This window comes from Serinus canaria, chromosome 20 (assembly GCF_022539315.1).
Source record: "Serinus canaria isolate serCan28SL12 chromosome 20, serCan2020, whole genome shotgun sequence".
NCBI lineage: Eukaryota > Metazoa > Chordata > Aves > Passeriformes > Fringillidae > Serinus > Serinus canaria.
In genome coordinates this window covers 6,651,806-6,669,348 of record NC_066333.1, presented here as the reverse complement: position 1 = coordinate 6,669,348, position 17,543 = coordinate 6,651,806, and the positions used below count along the sequence as shown (strand labels likewise).

At 42.3% G+C, this 17,543-nt stretch overlaps 1 protein-coding gene across 3 annotated transcripts; it reads right to left on the bottom strand.

Moving 5' to 3' along the window:
- Window positions 1–1,076: 1,076 nt before the first annotated feature.
- On the bottom strand, window positions 1,077–16,054 carry LOC103818639 (protein-glutamine gamma-glutamyltransferase 6-like). Of its 3 annotated transcripts, XM_018917234.3 has the most exons (15): window positions 15,825–16,052; window positions 15,578–15,724; window positions 14,492–14,606; window positions 12,418–12,591; window positions 11,584–11,823; window positions 7,769–7,887; window positions 7,422–7,547; window positions 7,098–7,278; window positions 6,716–6,851; window positions 6,238–6,341; window positions 5,902–6,144; window positions 4,991–5,308; window positions 3,879–4,042; window positions 2,689–2,813; window positions 1,077–1,584 (listed from the first exon to the last, which is right to left on the bottom strand). In XM_018917234.3, the coding sequence occupies exons 3-15, from the start codon at window positions 14,496–14,498 to the stop codon at window positions 1,434–1,436; spliced, it is 2,088 nt and encodes a 695-aa protein (XP_018772779.1). In that variant the 5' UTR covers window positions 14,499–14,606; window positions 15,578–15,724; window positions 15,825–16,052; the 3' UTR covers window positions 1,077–1,433. The 3 variants fall into 3 exon arrangements, with proteins under 3 accessions (XP_018772779.1, XP_050838149.1, XP_050838150.1); XM_050982192.1 differs by having other exon boundaries at window positions 15,578–16,052; XM_050982193.1 differs by lacking the exons at window positions 1,077–1,584; window positions 2,689–2,813; window positions 3,879–4,042 and adding an exon at window positions 4,058–4,508 and having other exon boundaries at window positions 15,578–16,054.
- Between the last annotated feature and the right edge of the window lie 1,489 nt (window positions 16,055–17,543).

Below are 17,543 nucleotides of genomic sequence, written 5' to 3'. Positions count from 1 at the left end.
ACTTCCAGTGAACTGTAATGAGGAGTAAGGGGTGTCAGGGGCAGGGATGATCTCTTGTTTTCCTCACCTCTACATTCTGCCTTGTGTCTTTTTTTCAGTTCTGTTTTCTGTTTTGTTTCCACTTTCATGTCAAGGTTGCCAGGAACCAAAAAGGAGAATTAATTGCCTGCAGTTAAAATACAAAGGGTTTTTTTATAGTTTCTTATGAGGTTTTTTTTCCTGTAAAAATTTGTGTTTATATCTGGATCCCTCAGATTCTGAAATATGCTCAACTGTCAGACAAAAATGTCCATGCCCATAGCTCCCAACAGCTCTCTTCCAGCTTATTAATTCTGCTTTAGGCTTTTTGTAAGTCACACAGCAAATATAACTCTTCAGGCTTGGCAGAGTTGTTTGCACACCAGGATTGCCCCACATCCTGCTCTCAGGGTGACCTGGCAGCTCCTGTACCTGCTCAGTCATCCCCTGTCCCAGCAGCCCTGGAGAGGCTGCAGGAGCAGGGAATCCTTACAGCCACTTCAGGGTGGCTTTCAGGGCAGCCCTGGTACCTGGAGATGCTGGGACTGGGAGCTCACAGTGTCTGCTTCTGTCTGCAGACCCTGACGAGTGTGGGGTCAGGGCTGCCCTGAGGGAAGGTTGGGTGCCAGATGTGTTCCTTGTCCTCATGACCTTACACTGGTGGGCAAGGGGAGTTATTCACCCTGTGCTGCTGGGCTGCCACACTATTGCAAAACCCTCCCTGTGCTTTGTGGGGCCTGGGACTCTGTCAGGCTGCATAGGAATTAAGGTGCTGTTTTGAATATGTACATGTGTTCTCCACTCTGTGAGAGGCCTGTGCCCACAGGCTACACAAAATACTGCCAAGCATCACTTTTCCCATCCTCCCTAGGCTTTTTTCCTCCCCATTCATGGAGCTATAGGTGTCAAAAATACATATGAGATATTAGGTGAACAACAGAGGAAATGTTCCACTATTCTAGGTTAGTGGCTTGTGAAATGAAGAAAAAAAATCCCTTTTCCTCAGTCTCGTGATTTCTTGTAATACCCCATAGAATGTATAAATCATTACAAAACAATACAGTTGAGAATGATTTTTATTTATTGCTGACAATTAGAATGTGGTCAAAAGGAGATTGTAATAATTATTTGAGGGAAGAGTCAAAACTGGGATCTTAACAGAATAAGATTTGAAAATAGTGAAACTATTTCTACAAAGAAGGGGCTTAATTTTTTTTCTTTTGTCAGGGGGTGGGAGGGAAGAGAAATACAACTGGAGACTAAATAATTAAGCACCATGAAAGCAGACTTGATTCTATTGCAATGTAAGAGGTCATTGATTTTTTGTGCAAAGTTCCTTTCTGTCACCACTGTCCCTATACAGAGGAGAGTGTCTTCCTGTGTTAGTGCTGAAATGGAAGGTTGATTCCATCACATTATGCAGGGGCTACTGCAATTGTTACAAATCCCTTAACATGTGAAAATTTGTCACAAGAGAAGTCTACTTGCAGCTGTAAGGGCCCAGCCCTCCGAGGTGTGAACTCAAAGTAAATTTTTGATCTCTCCCTCGGTGCCAGTCGTGCCAAACTGAAAAAAAAAATAGAAAAAGTAGAGAAAAAAAAATTAGTTCAGGCTTCCTTGTCTTTTATGAGATTCCCAAGAAACAGAGCTGCAGTTACTTGAGACCCAGCCTTGGGTTTTGAGAATTACTTGAGGTTTGAGGCTTTGTGTAGACTAAGAAATGAGAAAGGACAGTACCATCTTCCTTTACTCTCAAATGGAGCTATGGAAAAGAGAGGTGCAATGTCACAGCTTCATCTTAGGGCTGGGTGCAAATTTGGATAGTCAGCACAAACTCAGAATAGAAAAACTTTGATGTCAAAGGTCAGTGCTCTGTCCAATGCCTGCTTGGTTCATGTCCATTTTAGCAATAATGATTTTTCTAATTGTGCTTTGTTTTTTATCTCCTTTTGGCCTAAATTGGCTTAGCCTTTTACTGGAACAATGTTTTCCTTTTTTATTTAATGTATTATTAAGTCCAAATAGTTCCACAGCCAAAGCAAGTCAGGCTGTTTTACAATAGAAGAAGCTTTAGGAAATACAAACTATTACTCAACACTGAGATGATCCATAAAGCAGCAGAGTCCAGAGGAAAAAAAATTAATAAAAATAACAATTTGCTTTTATGTTTTGAAAAGGCAAGTTTTTCTTGCTTTAATGGGGAACAGAGGAACAGAGCAGCTTTTTGTTTGGACTGAACCAAGGGGAGTGTCTGGCTTGTTTGCTTTGGCCTAATTATCAGGGTATTGATATGAATTTCATATCAATATGATATGTAGTATGATATGTCTATATGATATGTAGTATCAGGGTATTGTATGTGAAAATAAAAACAGAACATCAAACTGTAGAGTAAGCTGCAGAGAGACAAAAGAATTTGACATGTGCATTTGCTCATTTGCTTTCCCAGAAAAAAAGAATGTTAGCAGGTCTGGTTGTTAAAGAATCTCTGTGTGGAAGGAACTCCACATGATGAAGGAATCCTACCTACATGTCTGGTGTCACTTTTGTTTTCAGAAATAGAAAATATAAAAAAGAGAAGTCAAGTGTGGGTTTATTTTCTGTTTGAGAAGTCAGGTGTGCTGGGGGTGGTGCTGGAGGCAGTGAGGGGTTGCTGCAGGTGGCACTTACTTGATCTTGACCTGTTGGTTCATCAGGGTGACGAGCAGCACGCAGCGGCTGACGGGCTCCGGGAGGGGGTTGGCGTAGGAGATCTCCAGGGACACAGCTCTGTTCACCACAACCCTCCGGGGCACCTGAAGGACAAAACACCTTTCTGCTCACTCCCTGGCTTATGCTTTGCTCCCTGGAGTCAGGATTCAGTGGAGCTGTGTCACTGACATGTTCTATGAAAAATCCTTTCCTTAGGATTTTTCCCTCCTGAGAAGCTGAGAGGCCTCAGGAACAAACTGCAAACAATGATTCTCTGCTGCTGTGGGATGCAGCAGGTGGATCTGGGATTGGTCTCATCTGGTTGTTTCAATTAATGGCCAATCCCAGTCCAGCTGTCCAGACTGTCTCAGTCAGACACAAGCCTTTGTTATTCATTCCTTTTCTATTCTTAGCCAGCCTTCTGATGAAATCCTTTCTTCTGTTCTTTTAGTATAGTTTTAATATAATATATATCATAAAATAATAAACCAAGCCTTCTGAACATGGAGCCAACTTTCTCATCTCTTCCCTCATCCCAAGACCCCTGTGAACAATGTCACAGAGCTGCAAGTGGCATTTAGCTGGCCAAACATTAGCTTTCCTCATGTTTGAAGCTGGATGTGGCTCAGCTCAGTAGGGCTGTCCAGCTGTCTGCAATATTTTGTGCATCATTTCAGTGAAACAGAGCCCTGGCTCTACACAGACATGTCCCATGAAACCTGTCTGATCTTTTGGTTGCTGAGTGGCTTTTTTTCTTTTTTGGCACATCATTGATTAGGATTGAAGTGCTAAAACAATATGAACTGGCTCTAGCACTGGTTAGAACTAAGGGTTTAAATCTGAATTTTGGCAAAGCTCTTCAAGGACAACACAAGCACTTACCAATACATGGAATGCAAACAAGTACTGTGGAAAATAAGGCAGAGGCTTGTGACTGGGAAAAAAGAAGGTAACAGAGCTGTTCTGAAAATGGGGGCAGATTCAGGCCAAGGTTCAGAACTGGCCTCTCACATCCTTGCATTCTCAATTCAAGCAGGCAGAATTTTGGAACAACATCTGAAATGGCAGCCTAAATGCAATACATTTATCCCCAGATTCTCATCCTAAGATCTGAGCTCCAGAAAAACCTTTTAGCATCTATTCAGAACATCAGGGAGAAAACTGTTCACCTTAATGATGATGTTTGTGTCCTCTAAAATGATTGTCTTCTCCACCAGCAGCTTCAGCCCGTGCGAGCGCATGACTTCACACAGAGCAGTGACTTGGATCCTTTTGTCAGTGGTCAGGTATTTTCCATAGTGAGTATAAGGGATCTTTACCCGGACATGCTTCCCTAGAATTCAGACATAGATTTAGGAACCATTACGTTTTCAAAGCAAGCTAAAGAGAAAAGAGTTCTAGTGAGGGGTTTTATTAATTACTGAAGAGAAAAAAGATGGCAGTGGAGATTGTTTATATTTCCTTCTCATGAAACTGATTGTGTATTTCCTTCTTCTGGTGATCCTTGCCTACTTTAACTCGTTTGACCCTTACACTTTTGAATAGAGGATATTGGCCTGAAACTGAGGGAGTCTGCTTATCTGCATTTCACTGGATTCCTGACCCTTTGTATTTCTTATGATTAGAGGTATAACTATTTTAATCTATTCCCTCCTTATATCCTTTTTATTTTACCTCAGTCGAGAAGAAAGTTTGGGTCAAGTTTCACAGAGATCCTTTTCAAGTGACCTGGTCAGCTGCTCATTGTAGTCCTACAACTTTTCTGTTGTCTATGGGGAAAATGTTTATCTTTGTAGCTCCTGGGGATGAAAAAGATCTCTATAATAATTTCAATAGTCTTTACTCTTCAAAAGAGAGACAGAGTTTCACTGTAACTTTTAAGCTTTTTCCTAGTTGATTTCTTTTCATGTGTTGCCTGTTGGGTGCCAGAAGGCACACATCAGACTTTTTTTACTTGTTAAGAGTAAGATGTGTTCCTATATAATAATCACCACACACATGCACATATATATATACATATAGAAACCATGACACACACACATAGTGCTGCTTCTGGAGCTATAACAAGTGCAGCCTCCCATGTAACATTTCATGAGACATCCACTTAATGCTTGAACTAGTGAAAATTTTCAGAAGAAAAAAAATAATGTAAAATGCAGTCATAAACAATGGGCAGCTGTACCAAAAGCTGATACAAGTATGATATTGATGCTTCTTCCAATTGGCTTCCTGTGGCTGGGAGCAGAGCTTTATTGCTCTCCTTAGGGACATTAAAAGTTACCTTGTTTAGGACCAAGCTCCACAGAAGTGGCTGCCTTCAGGATCTCTGCCACAGCTCTCCTTGTGTAGAGGATGGTGGAGGCACTCATGTCCACCCTGATGCTCTTGCGGTCGGAGGAGAGGTTGTTGAGGACCAGGACCAGGTTAATGTCCTTGCCAAAAACTGGAGGTTCAGCCAGCTTGAATTTCCCAGCAATGCCAGGGTTTCTCATTGTCTCTGAAGATCTTCCCCCAGAAGAGTCTGTGTGTCCTTCTGTGACACTTATTCCCAATATCTTACCCAAGGCTTTTCTATAGACTTGTCTTTCCTCAGATGAACCTGGTGGAAGCAGAGGATCAAGTAAAATTCTACTTTTGTTGCAAATGCACTTCCTCTGTGTAAAGGTTTTCAGACCAATACAGGGGATCAGCATCACTCAGATATATGCAATACCTAAAAGCTCCCTGTATCTTCATTAAGCCTCCATTCAGATTTTTCACTGAGGATATACCATGACAAGGTGAATAAATCACTATATGAAATAGGATGCATTTGTATTTGTGTAGAAGTGAGATTTCTTTTTCTCTGGTCAGAACAGGCAGTAATGTGCTAAGTGAACCTGATGGTTTATTTGCCTTGGGTAGTAAAATGTATTTTATAGCCCTTTTTTGTGTATGCATTAAATTTTACACTTCTGTGGAAGGGACTAAAGTATATTTTGTATTGTCCCTTAGTAAAGAAGCTACTGAATGCACAAGCCCAGAAATAAAACACCCATTGTATTAAGAAAGTAATCTGAGCACACTGGCAGAAGTATTTTCTGAAGGCAGGGGAGAGGTGTTTAAACCAAGCAGGTTATCTATCCATGGAGCTTCCCAGCACCAAGGATTCAGTAGGCAATAACAGGAAATAATTTGTGCTAATTCCTCTACCTTCTGGATATTTGTAGTTAGCAGTGATATCCACACGGCCATTGCTGCCCACAGCTTTGGTGCTGATAGACCTGCCAATGATTTCAGTGTCACAATAAACTCTTCTCTTGCTTCCATCATTGTACACAATCCACCTGTTGCAGTCGGCGTTCACCTCCGAGTACACAAACAAGGTGTCGTAATCCAGGTTGACTTCACCCTCTTTGATGGCCAAGACAGATGCAGGGCCACACTGAAAAATTCCTGAAATGTAAAATAAAAAATAGGTTAAGCTTTATTAGTTGTGCTCAGTTTGGAGGAGGACTCTTAAGTCAGGCTGGGAGCTTAGGCTGTTACCTCTGCTTTGTTCTTGTGGAGTTGCATCTAAAACCTGCCACCCATTGTATGCCCTTCCCAGGTCTGGGCGAATGAACCAGCTTTCATTCCAGACATGATAGTCCCTGGAGACAAAGAACAATGTCTAAAAAGAACAATAATATAGAGTAGTCATGCACACTTCCAGTTGGAGACAAGTAGTGAATTTTTAAAAATAGATTTCTAAACTCTAAACTGAGGCACAAAGTGTCAAGTTACAGCACCTCTTTCAAAGGACAGATTTACTGCCTGCTTTTGAGGTATAGACCTCAGGGCAGGGAGGGAGAAAATAATGAAGGATGTTGTTTGTTTGTTTTCCAGATGGATGTCTGCAGTATTAATGCAGATGGCTGTATTACATTTTGCCCACTCAGTTGCTTTTGTACTACTAGTGTTCATGTTTTCAGGTCTCCTAGATCCTCTCTACTGTTGCTGATGAGATGGAAGAAATTATATTTACCATGTGGAATCCTTGCTGATATTAAGACTCCTTCCAGAGCTGTCATAGTACTTATCGATACTCAGGTTTCTATCCACGTCATGGGCAGAGTTAAAATTTGAAACCAAACGAGTTGGAATCCCCAAGCACCTCAAAACTGAAATATATTTTATAAAAAAACAAACAAGCAAGAAATGCAACAGAACCCACACAGCTTTGTGATTACAAATTACAAACTTCAATGAGTACAAAAATCTGAGAAACAAAGTGTCTAAATATTTTGTGATTCTTCAGCATTAATGGTCTTCACAGTACTGTTTCCTTTGTAGAAATTACTGCTTTGCACTTTTGATAAAACCAGAGGTCCCAAAATTTCAGCCCAGCCTCTATCCTGACAGCTTACCTGTACACATGACACCTGCAAAAACCCAGCACTGGCCATACTGGACAGGTCTGTAGTTGTCCTGGCGCCATTTCTTGAGGATCACCACGCTGCCATCCCACCTGGAGGGGTTCTCATGCGAGTGGAAACTCCCTTGCCACTTCCCCAGGAGAACTCCATTGTCGTTATCATTCCCATTGATCTAAAGAGAGCCCAGTGCACAGAATGCACGCAATGAATTGTCTGCAGTGCCCTGTACCTAGCTCATTTACTGCTCACAGCTGAGCCTCAGAGGTGCTTTCTGCTCCCTCCTGTGGGGTTGGGGTTAAGGTGTCCATTCCTTACCATGGAACTGATTACTCTGCCCACGTATTTGGGGTCTCCTCGTCGGGACACGTCCATGGCCGGGTCCTGGCGGTAGTACAGGCTCAGATCAAGCATGGTGAGACAGATGTTTAGGAGGTCTTGAAACTGTGATCAGATTAAGATACATTTTTAAGAGAATGGATGGTTTCACAAGCAAAATGAAATGAAATTTTACTGCATGAGATATCCCAGCCCAAAGGTGACAGGGACAGTGGGGCACACTGTGAGCAAAGCACAAGTAAGGCCACCCAGGTTGGTGCAAATAATGATAAGATAAATGCTGTTGGAGACAGAATGAGAGTCCAAACAAATTCCTTGTGACTTACCTGTCCATAATACCACCCTCTTGCTTCAATGTACCTTGCATTGCCCACAAAGATTATTCCATTTTCATTTAGAACATATTCTTGTCTCTCGTTTTCATTGGACATGTAGACATCATCACCTGAAAACCAAGTCGGGCAGGCTTAAAGCTGAGAACACCAGCAACCTTTCAGAAACATTTCTGTCCTGATTAACAAGGAGAAAACTTCTATTTGCAAAATGGAATTGTTACAGCTCCATGAGGAGGTGCAGTTCAGTGGTTATGTCTGTTATTATATATGGCCAGGGAAGGTGTGGGGGTGAAAGAAGGATCCAAGTTACATCACTTAACTTTTTCCCCCTACTTTTAGTGTAGCCTTGTGTATTATCTAAATGTCCCCTGTCTGCACATTGTGTTTTTGTGAGGAAGACAGACAAAAGTCCAGGCGAGCTCATCACATTTTTCTGTCTTCTCAGGGTAGTTAGAAGTGGAACAGATTGAAAAAGATTTGAAAAGAATGACACAGATGACATTTTTCCCTTTTTCCAGATATGTTTGTCTTGTTTTAAGATTCCTAAATGAAGACCTTTGCTTGCCTGATCCAAAGTCCTATCAGGAATGTTATTAGGATAACCTGCTCAGCCATTCACTCAGAGTTCATTGTTCTTCATTGTTTTTCCAAGTTTATGGCACAGTATTTAGCTGCTGTGAAAGCATTGGTTCCCACAGAGGTTTAGTTTGTTTTGGTTACTCTTTAGGTAGCAATATCTGCTTAGCTCTGTTTTCAATTCCATAATGTTTAAAGATATTTTCTGAAAGATTCAGGATGGCAGGAAATACATACAAAAGGTCAGCTTTTCTATTTTATTGAATCAACTTCTTTACCTTCCTATAGGAACTTCCCATCCTTCCCTTCCTGCAAATAAAAACATTGCAGTTTATTTTAAAAACTGTATCATGTGATAGAAATCTATTTTTGTGGTTGCTGTCCACACTTTTTAAAAATAATATCATCACTGTTGACTCCTGAAGTTTTGGGCTAGCATAGACATGGAGACCTGTGTGCAGTTTCAGGTGCTGCACTTCAAGGTGTGGATCAGTTGGAAAAAGTGGGAGGAGCATTAAGAATGCTCAGCATTCCTGAAAATCTGAAGTATGAATTAACTCAGAATTATTTAAGGTAGGAAATAAATGGGGGCAAGGAATGGGGCAAGCATTGTAATTAACTCCAGAAATTCTTGTGAAGAAGATGGGGCAGGGGGAAATAAAATCTATTCTTGGTGTCGATCATATGTAGGATGAGAAATTATATACTGAAGTCAAAGCAAGAAAGATTTGGTTAGTTAATAGGATAAAGATCTAATAGAAAGGCTTGTGCTTTATTGGAGGGAATTGCCAGGGGAGGTGCTGGAGCTTCCCTAAAGGCTGGTCATTGAGAAGGAATTCAAGACCTCTCAGGAATGACCTAAGTGCTGAACTGAACCTGCCTTAGAGCCCTGGTGTGGGACTCGATGACTTTCTAAGATCCTTCTAGACCTGTGATTTAATTATTCTGAGCAATCTAAATGTCCTTGTATAATCACTTGAAGAACTTTTTTTTTTTTCCTTAAGGTTTATGTGCTCTCAATAAATCTTTATAGCTTACTAAACTAGATTTTTTTTTTTTTTTTTTTGTCCAGAAGATTTTTCATGTATTAATTTATTCTAGTAACCCTTCACTGAACATGGTTTAATTCTTGTCATCTCATCCAATGACATTAACATTTAAATCTGTATAACTATTTTCTCTTATACAGCTTAAGATTGCATTTTCCTTTTTCAGGGCCATTTCACTTTGTTGAAATGCGTTCACTGTGTTCACTTTTTTGTCTTTGATTAACAAGGGCTTTCACATTCTTCACGATTTCCAGGTGATAAGTCTGTCACTGAAATCATTGTTATTTCTCCCTAGAGGTGTGGTCTTTTATTTCCTATTATTATATCTTATATCTTCTCACCTTCTCCACTCTCTAAGGTCAGCCAGTTATTTCTGGGTGTTGTCCCAGCCCATCTGGGATGGACAATGCTGTTTAATGCCACTGTGCCAAAGTCAGTGATGAACTATTTCATCTGAGTGGTTTTTTCAGATGACACTTAAGGATCCACTCTCCAGTAGCTTTTCTCCAATCCAATATTTTTTTTTTATTCTTCTAAGTCATTTTTTATTGATATTACAGTTAATGAATTAATTTCTGTATTCCTCAGCTTAAGGACTAATCTCCCACCTGGAACGTTATCTACAGACCAGATTTGCCATTTATCCTTTGCCAAGAAAATTAATTTCCCATTTCCCTTCTGCTATGACACTAACAATAATACCCTCAAACTGAATCCGTTCCTGTTTTTCAGGATCAGGGAGCTATTGCACTCTGCAGAACTTATTCAGCAGCATCCTTCATTCAGGATTAAGGGTACTTCCTTTTATCTGTCAGTAGCCAATGCATCATCTGGTAAATCTGGAGGACTCTTCCACAAAATCATTAGTTTAAAATTGTAATGGGCACAGCTTAATTTGTCTGTTTTCATCTGAGAAGAGTTTGGTCTCTTGCGTACCACAGCCATGCTGGTGTTCCAGCTCAGGAGCTGTCACACATTGCTGTCCCTGCAGTGTGGTTTCCATCAATTACAAGTTACACACAAATTATTTTTCAGGGGTTTCTGGGGAGGTTTTTCCCCTCAGGCCTGTGCAGAGATGGTCTGAGTTTCCTGAACATATTTGTATAATTATTTCTGTCTTCCAGGACTTGCTGAGCTAATTAGCAGCTTTTTTCATCTTGGCTACTGACGCATTCCTTAGTGGCTCTTGACTAACATATGGTCATGGAAAAAAACAGTGGATGATTGTGGCTACTTTTCTCTTATAGGCTCTTTACTCACTGGGATGGCTAAGAGTTCTCTTAACACCAGGGTGTCACATTTGCAGGCTAATCCAGGTTTCTGGACTATTGCATAGTTGCAAAATATGAGGTTAGAAATTTGCAGCCTCAGCGTGTTGCAGGAGAAATGCAGAAAAGAAAAGCTGGAGCAACAAGAGGTGTCCATTTTCAACCCAAAAGAAGAACATGGGAATTGGACAGGAGCCAGCTGTGTGTGCTTGTAGCCCAGAGTGCCAACCACATCCTGGGCTGCACCAACAGGGCTGGGCAGCAGGTTGAGGGAGGGGATTCCTCCCCTTGACTCTGCCTTTGTGAGACACCACCTGGAACACTGCATCCAGTGCTGGGCCTCTCAGCACAAGGAAGATGTGGAGCTGTTGGAGCCTCCAGAGGAGGCCACAGAGCTGCTCTGAGGTCTGGAGCCCTCTGCTCCTGAGCCTGGCTGGGAGAGCTGGGGGTGCTCATCCTGGGGAAGGGACAGCTCCAGGGAGACCTCATTGTGACCTTCCACTGCCTAAAGGGCTTATAAAAAGGAGGGAGAGCAATGCTTTACATGGACTGGGAGTGCTAGGACAAGAGGGAGCTGTTATAACCTAAAAAGGGAGAAATTCAGATTAGCTGTTAGGAAGAAATTCTTTACCAGAGGGCAGTGATGCACTGGAAGAATTTGTCCAGAGAAGTCTCCAGAAAAAGTGGTGTGCTCAGTTCTGAAGAGCCTGTGACACAGCCCCATATAGCACATTGTGTTGGGGTACCAAGGGGTGGCAGCAGATTTTTACTGCAGTGAAACCAGACCTCTGAGCACAGAGCTGCGACTGCAGCCTCTGGTGACCCAAGGAGAGGCAGCCTGAGGGAGCAGGGCTGTGCAGCCAGGAAAGCAACCAGGTCAGCTGTGTCCAAGAGCAAAGGCATTGGCACCTACCTGGGCACCAGGGGTTGAAGAGTAGCACAAACTGGCCCAGGTATCTGGAGAAGATCTTGTTGCCTGCGGTGACGCGGAGGGTGAGGTTGTACCGGCCGATGACGGCGTTGGCTGGGCTGGCAATGGTGAAGTTCATGGCTGCAGAGTCACTGGGTCCCTGGGCAGCACTCCAGCCACTGCCCCCCGCCTCAGAGAGGCTGAATGCTGCCCTCGTGCGATGGGACTCCGAGGGGGATGGCCCTGCCACAGAGAAGGAGTCACTGGTTTCCACCCCAGAGCGGGGTTTCAGCACTGGGGGTGCTGTTCACAGGGGTCCCAGGGTGAGGGAAGAGATGAGAATCTTGACTCCATGTTTCAGAAGGCTGATTTGTTATTTTATTATATATATTATATTAAAAGAAAATGATATATTAAAGCTATACTAATAGAATAGAAGAAAGGATTTCATCAGAAGGCTAGGAAAGGAAAGAATGGAATGATAATAAAATCTTGTGACTGCTCACAGCCTCGACACAGGTGGCTGTCATTGGTCATCAAGTAAAAACAATTTCACATGCTGGGTAAACAATTCTCCAAATCCCATTCCAAAGCAGCAAAACATGGAGAAGCTGAAGCTTCCCAGCTTCTCAGGAGAAAAGATCCTAACAAAAGGATTTTTCATAAAATATGTCTGTGGCAAACATTAACCTTACAGTTGAAATTGAGCACACTGGGGTGCGGGAAGCACCAAAAATACAGGCAGAAAAATCACATCTCTAAATAGAATAGGGAGAGAACTACAAGGAGTAAAGATTACAGCTCTGTGGGAACATGGATCAGCCATGGGAGCGTTACCTATTTCAGTGACAAACCCCAGGCTCTCCCCATTCTGCCTTGGCCTGTTGAAGTACAGGGTGATGCTGAAGGGTTGTCCTCGCCTCACGGTCAGCTCGGTGTTGGCATATCTGTCAGTGTGGTGGTTGGCTGCATTCACTGATGGCTGCCAGCTGATGTGTGTTGGGGTCAGGTCTATAAAACACGAGAAAAGTCATGAAGAAGCAGCTGGCATGAGGTCATTTGCTGTTTAGTGGCAGGGTGAGGTTACTAAGAGCAATTACCTTTTGTGGGAGGAAGTACAACTAAAAAGCAGATGCCCCATTAAATTAAGTCTATTGGTCAATAATGGAAATCTTTCCTTGGGTTTTGTTAAAGAGCACTTATGTACTTCCTATACAGGGTCGGATGCTCTTTTACCCCTGGACTTAAAAAGAAATTTACTGGGGGCAAATTGGTGTCACTTCATGATCAGCACCAAAGAAATCGTCCTGTAGCCCTTCCATGTTTTCAACATACATATTTTTAGGGTCACAGGAATGGCAATTAGGACATCTTACTTTTTCTGCTTAGATCCTGATGCCATTTGGCCTAGATGCAAGGAAAAACGCATAGTGAGAGATCATCTGTCTCATATGGATGAACAAGAGGTATCTGAGGACATGCTGAAGCTTTTGACAAATCAATCCATCTGTCTGAATCTAGCATGTTCAAAGTGGCAGCTGGACCACTGGAGTTCTGTTCTAGTAGGCAGTAACTTCATGTCATAGAAGAATTCTTGCAGTGTACTTGGAGTTCTCTGGTATTGTGTCCTCCTGCACATATGCTGTTATTATGGTTTGTGGTTTGAACCCCATAAAGTGGCTCCTGACACCTCAAATGCTAAACTGCCTTGTTGGCAAGCAAATATGAATATGATATTCCTTGCAAGACTGTTTTCCCTTCCCTGTTTTCTTGCCATGCTCCAACCTGAGCAGTTATGCTGTCTTTGGAATGCTGAGCACCTTCTGTGTTTCTGTCTGCCCTGGGAGACTCTACAAAGCACACCTGGAGCATTGTGCTTCAAGTTTTGACAAATGCTCAGGGCAAGTACCTTGGTGAAGGCTCTTCTAAGTAATTTTTATCAAAATGTCATAAGTGCAGTGAGGTTGAGGGTGGGAGGAGTGGGGACAGGATGGGGACACATGACCACCACCATTTTAAAGGGAAATCAAAGGAGAACAATAATAACAACAAAAAGAATAGGATGGAAAGGATGGATTAATGCCTATGCAATATTATTGTAGGGATCTTCAAACAAGCTTCTAGGTCTATACCACAGAGCTTATCAGTAAAATAGTAGTCAGATCTGAAACAATACAGCTGCATATTAAACCACAATTTACATCTAAGAAGAGGTAAGAGTAAAACTAATTTTGTAAAAAAGTGTTATAATTAAATTCAAGGAAGAGTTTTAGAGGTTTTTTCCTGGTAGTTTAAGACCACAAAGAGGTGATGTGAGAAAATATTGATGGGCTGAAAAGGAGAATTTTTAGCATGAACGTATGGGACAATAGCAAGCTGCAGTTAGCTGCTGCTTGCCCTGCAAAGCTGATTTGTAAATGTTTTTCCAGCATTAAGTGAGAAAAAACCCTGCTTTGCAACTGCCCAGCTCAATAATCATCTTCATTTTAAACTTGAAAAAGCAGAGATGCTCTCAATTACTGTTTTCCTTTGGTAGGGTTTTAATGTATCTTTGAATTCCCATCTATAAGTTCCATGCTCACAGCTTCATTAGAATGGATTACACAAATTTTGTTAATACCAAGCATAACACATCTCTGACAAAGCATTTTAAAAATGGTGCCTTTTAAAGTAATTAAAATTTCTTTTCTCCTCCATGTCCCAATATCCTCTGTTTAACACAAAAATCATTCTCAAACAAGTATTTGTAATAACAACATTAAAACCTTGAAAATGAAGTGCAAGAACAAATTACAATACAAAATTACCTTCAGATAAGAAATTTGAGCAGATACCTACAGGGCATGAATCCTGAGAAAGCAGCCCTGAGTAAATATCTGCTGAAGGGAAGCAAATGACTTGCAGAACTCACCTGCCATTCCCTCAGCTTATTAGAACTGCATACAACTTCTACTTTGTTCTTCAAGGATGTCCAAGTCACATCAATCATAAAAAGGAAAAACCCAGCAATCTTTTGGTGCTGTCAGCTGAAATTTGAGAGAAGGGAGAGGTACTTAGCAGGTGTTATTAATACCTGTAAATTGTCAAACGAATTAACTGGTTCCTATAATATATGTCTGTCTAATGCCAGAGTTCCTACTCAACGTGGGTGTAATTATGGGAGGAGATACCAAAATTATTTACTCAGAGGAAATGCATGCTCTTGAATCCCAGGAGAAGAAGAACTTCCTACAAAGATAATAGGTGTGCCAGGAATAAGTTATCTTTAAGGATGAGGAAATAGGGAGCGTGGTGGGACGTAAAAGCTGTCTGAAGGAAAAAGGAGCATTTCCTGATGACTTAACTTCCAAGCTGGTTAATGTCACTTCTGGGTTTGTCCAATAGCTGCAGGTTGGTTTCAGAGGGTTTTTTTGGGTCTAATATTATCTCCAATACCCTCTGACAAATAAAATTATAAGCTCCCACTAGAAACAAGCATTTGTTTACCTGTTAAGTTAGCTCCATATATTAGTATTTCCCAAAAGTTTTATTTCAACAAACTAATAACCTTGAGTACTTTTTGTCAGCAAAAACTTTAAGCCCGTCTATTTTAACAACCATGACTATATTTCTTTTTGGGTTCATGAATACATTTATTTTTGGTGTTGTACCATCACTTTGTAAAAGAGCACGAGTAATAAAATGATGTAGTTTTGAAGAGGATTATCTGCTTAAGATTCTGCAGCCCCACTGACCATGTTTTAGCACTCAGTAAAGACTTAAATTAGTCTGAATTTTAAGTTACAGAGAAAGAAAAACCAACTGAAATAGCAAAAGTTAAGCTCCAGCAGCTGTTTCTGAGGTTGATTTTACAAGACAGGCTTTGTACCTTTTAGAGAAACTTTGCTTTCCTATTACAAAGACCAAGAGTACTTACTAATGTGACAGTCATGCTAGCCCTGTCCCAAAGCCTTTCCCACCAGGCACAGCACACCTGGCACAGCACATCCCCACTTACGTTATAATTCAGCGCTTCTTCCTTCCCTTGGAAGTCTCCAGGATGTTCAGGCTGTCAAGGCTTCTTCCGGGAATCACCTCAAATGGGTTTGATTGCTGTCCAGAGCTACTTCAGTTGGTCTTTTTCTCTTTTCCTTAATTCATATTCCTTGGAAACCATAAGAGCCACAAGCCTCTGATGTTGCCCGGTCTTCACACAGGGCCCTAGTGACAAACCGCATCGACCAGTTCTTAAGTTCAGTACTTACAGTGATTGCCTCAGATGTTACACATTGCTCCCACTGGCATTTGACTGTTTCCTTTCTTCTTCCTTGCTGCTCACACACGTAATTACGTCTCAGAACACTTTTTCTGTCTTGGCTGTAACCACCTCCTTGGCCTCGGCGAGGCACGCCCACGGTGGTGCTGGCCCAGCCACCAGAGCCTCTCTCAGCCTGGCCTACATCCCAAACTGGCACCTGCCAGTCTCACCTTCCCCACAGCAAAGCACCAGCAGCTGCTGTTGCAATCCCTTTGGAATGCAGCAGTCATGGTTCCTAAGTGACTAATGGCTGAACCTTGTCACAGGTGTTTGTCCCAGCTCAATTCCACCCACCCCTCATCCAAAATGGTTCAAAATACTTTGTTCCTCTTTTCCCCTTGTATCAGTGTCTTGGACTTGCAGTATAATTTGCTAACTTTCAGAGAAAAACTTTTATTATTTATCTCTTTTATAATTTTGTCCACTGTTCATATCCCCAGAGTAACTAAATCCACCTTACAATTGTCTTGTTTCTACTTTTTTGCTACAAAGGGAAAAGCAATTTAAATTTTACCAAAAATCCCCATTGCAGAATCTCCTCCTTAAGTCTGTGTTGAGGTTGTCTTTTACTCACACTCATTAATTTCATGTGCAGGGAGTGTTGCTGGGGAGGGTCTGATTTAAAGGTTTCTCTCATTTCTGCTTGTGCAATCACTTGACTTCAGCACAATCTGGGTGTTTCACACACACAAGAGATGTAAAAAGAATTAATTTTGTGTATATCTGCATTCTAAACTCAAGGCTGTGCTTGAGTTTGAACTTCTACTGTGGTTTACTGTAGCCCAGAGGAGGCCACCAAGATGATCAGAGGGATGGAGCTCCTCTCCTGTGAGGAAATCCAAGGGAATTTGGTTTCTTCAGCCTGGAAAAGAGAATTTGGGTGATCTAACTGTGCCTGCCAGTACTTGAAGGGAGCCTGCCAGGAAGATGGAGAGAGACTGGTTACAAGGGTGTGGAGTGGCAGGACAAGGAGGAATGGCTCCAAACTGACACAGACTAGGTTTAGATTGGATGTTAGGGAGAAATTCTTCCCTGTGAGGGGCTGAGGCCCTGGCTCAGGCTGCCCAGAGGAGCTGTGGCTGCCCCATCCCTGGAAGTGTTCAAAGCCAGCTTGAATGGGACTCTGAGATACCTGGTCTGGTTTCTGTGTGTCCCTGCCCACAACAGGGGACTGGAACCAGATATCTTTGGGGTCCCTTCCAACCCAGGTGTTGTCTTAGATGGCAAAGGTTCTCTCATCATCATAGCACGAGGATCTCACATTATCAGAGCTTCATACCTGCTTGATGCTCCTCACAGGCAGCTCCTCTGCACACTGACTGCTCCAGGTCCTGGCAGTGATCTGACTCTCCTCACTCCTCTTTCCTTACTCTTATCTAACACTAGTTCTTATTGATTGCAGTGTGGCCTGTTAAGATCAGCCCACCTCCAATCTTCAGCAACTGACCCAGCTGCAACTCATTGGGGGGCAAGATCACCCTCTACACCCAGGCAGTTCTGAGAGCTCTTGGCAAGCCTTGAGGAGCACCAGCAGGAAAGAGGAGGTGCCAGTGAGGGCTCTTTGCAGAGCTCACCCCATCTGGTGTCCCTGTGCTCTCCCACTGACATCCTGTGATGGCAGCAGGAAACCAGGGGGCTGCAGGTGCCCTGCCACTGCAACTTTGCT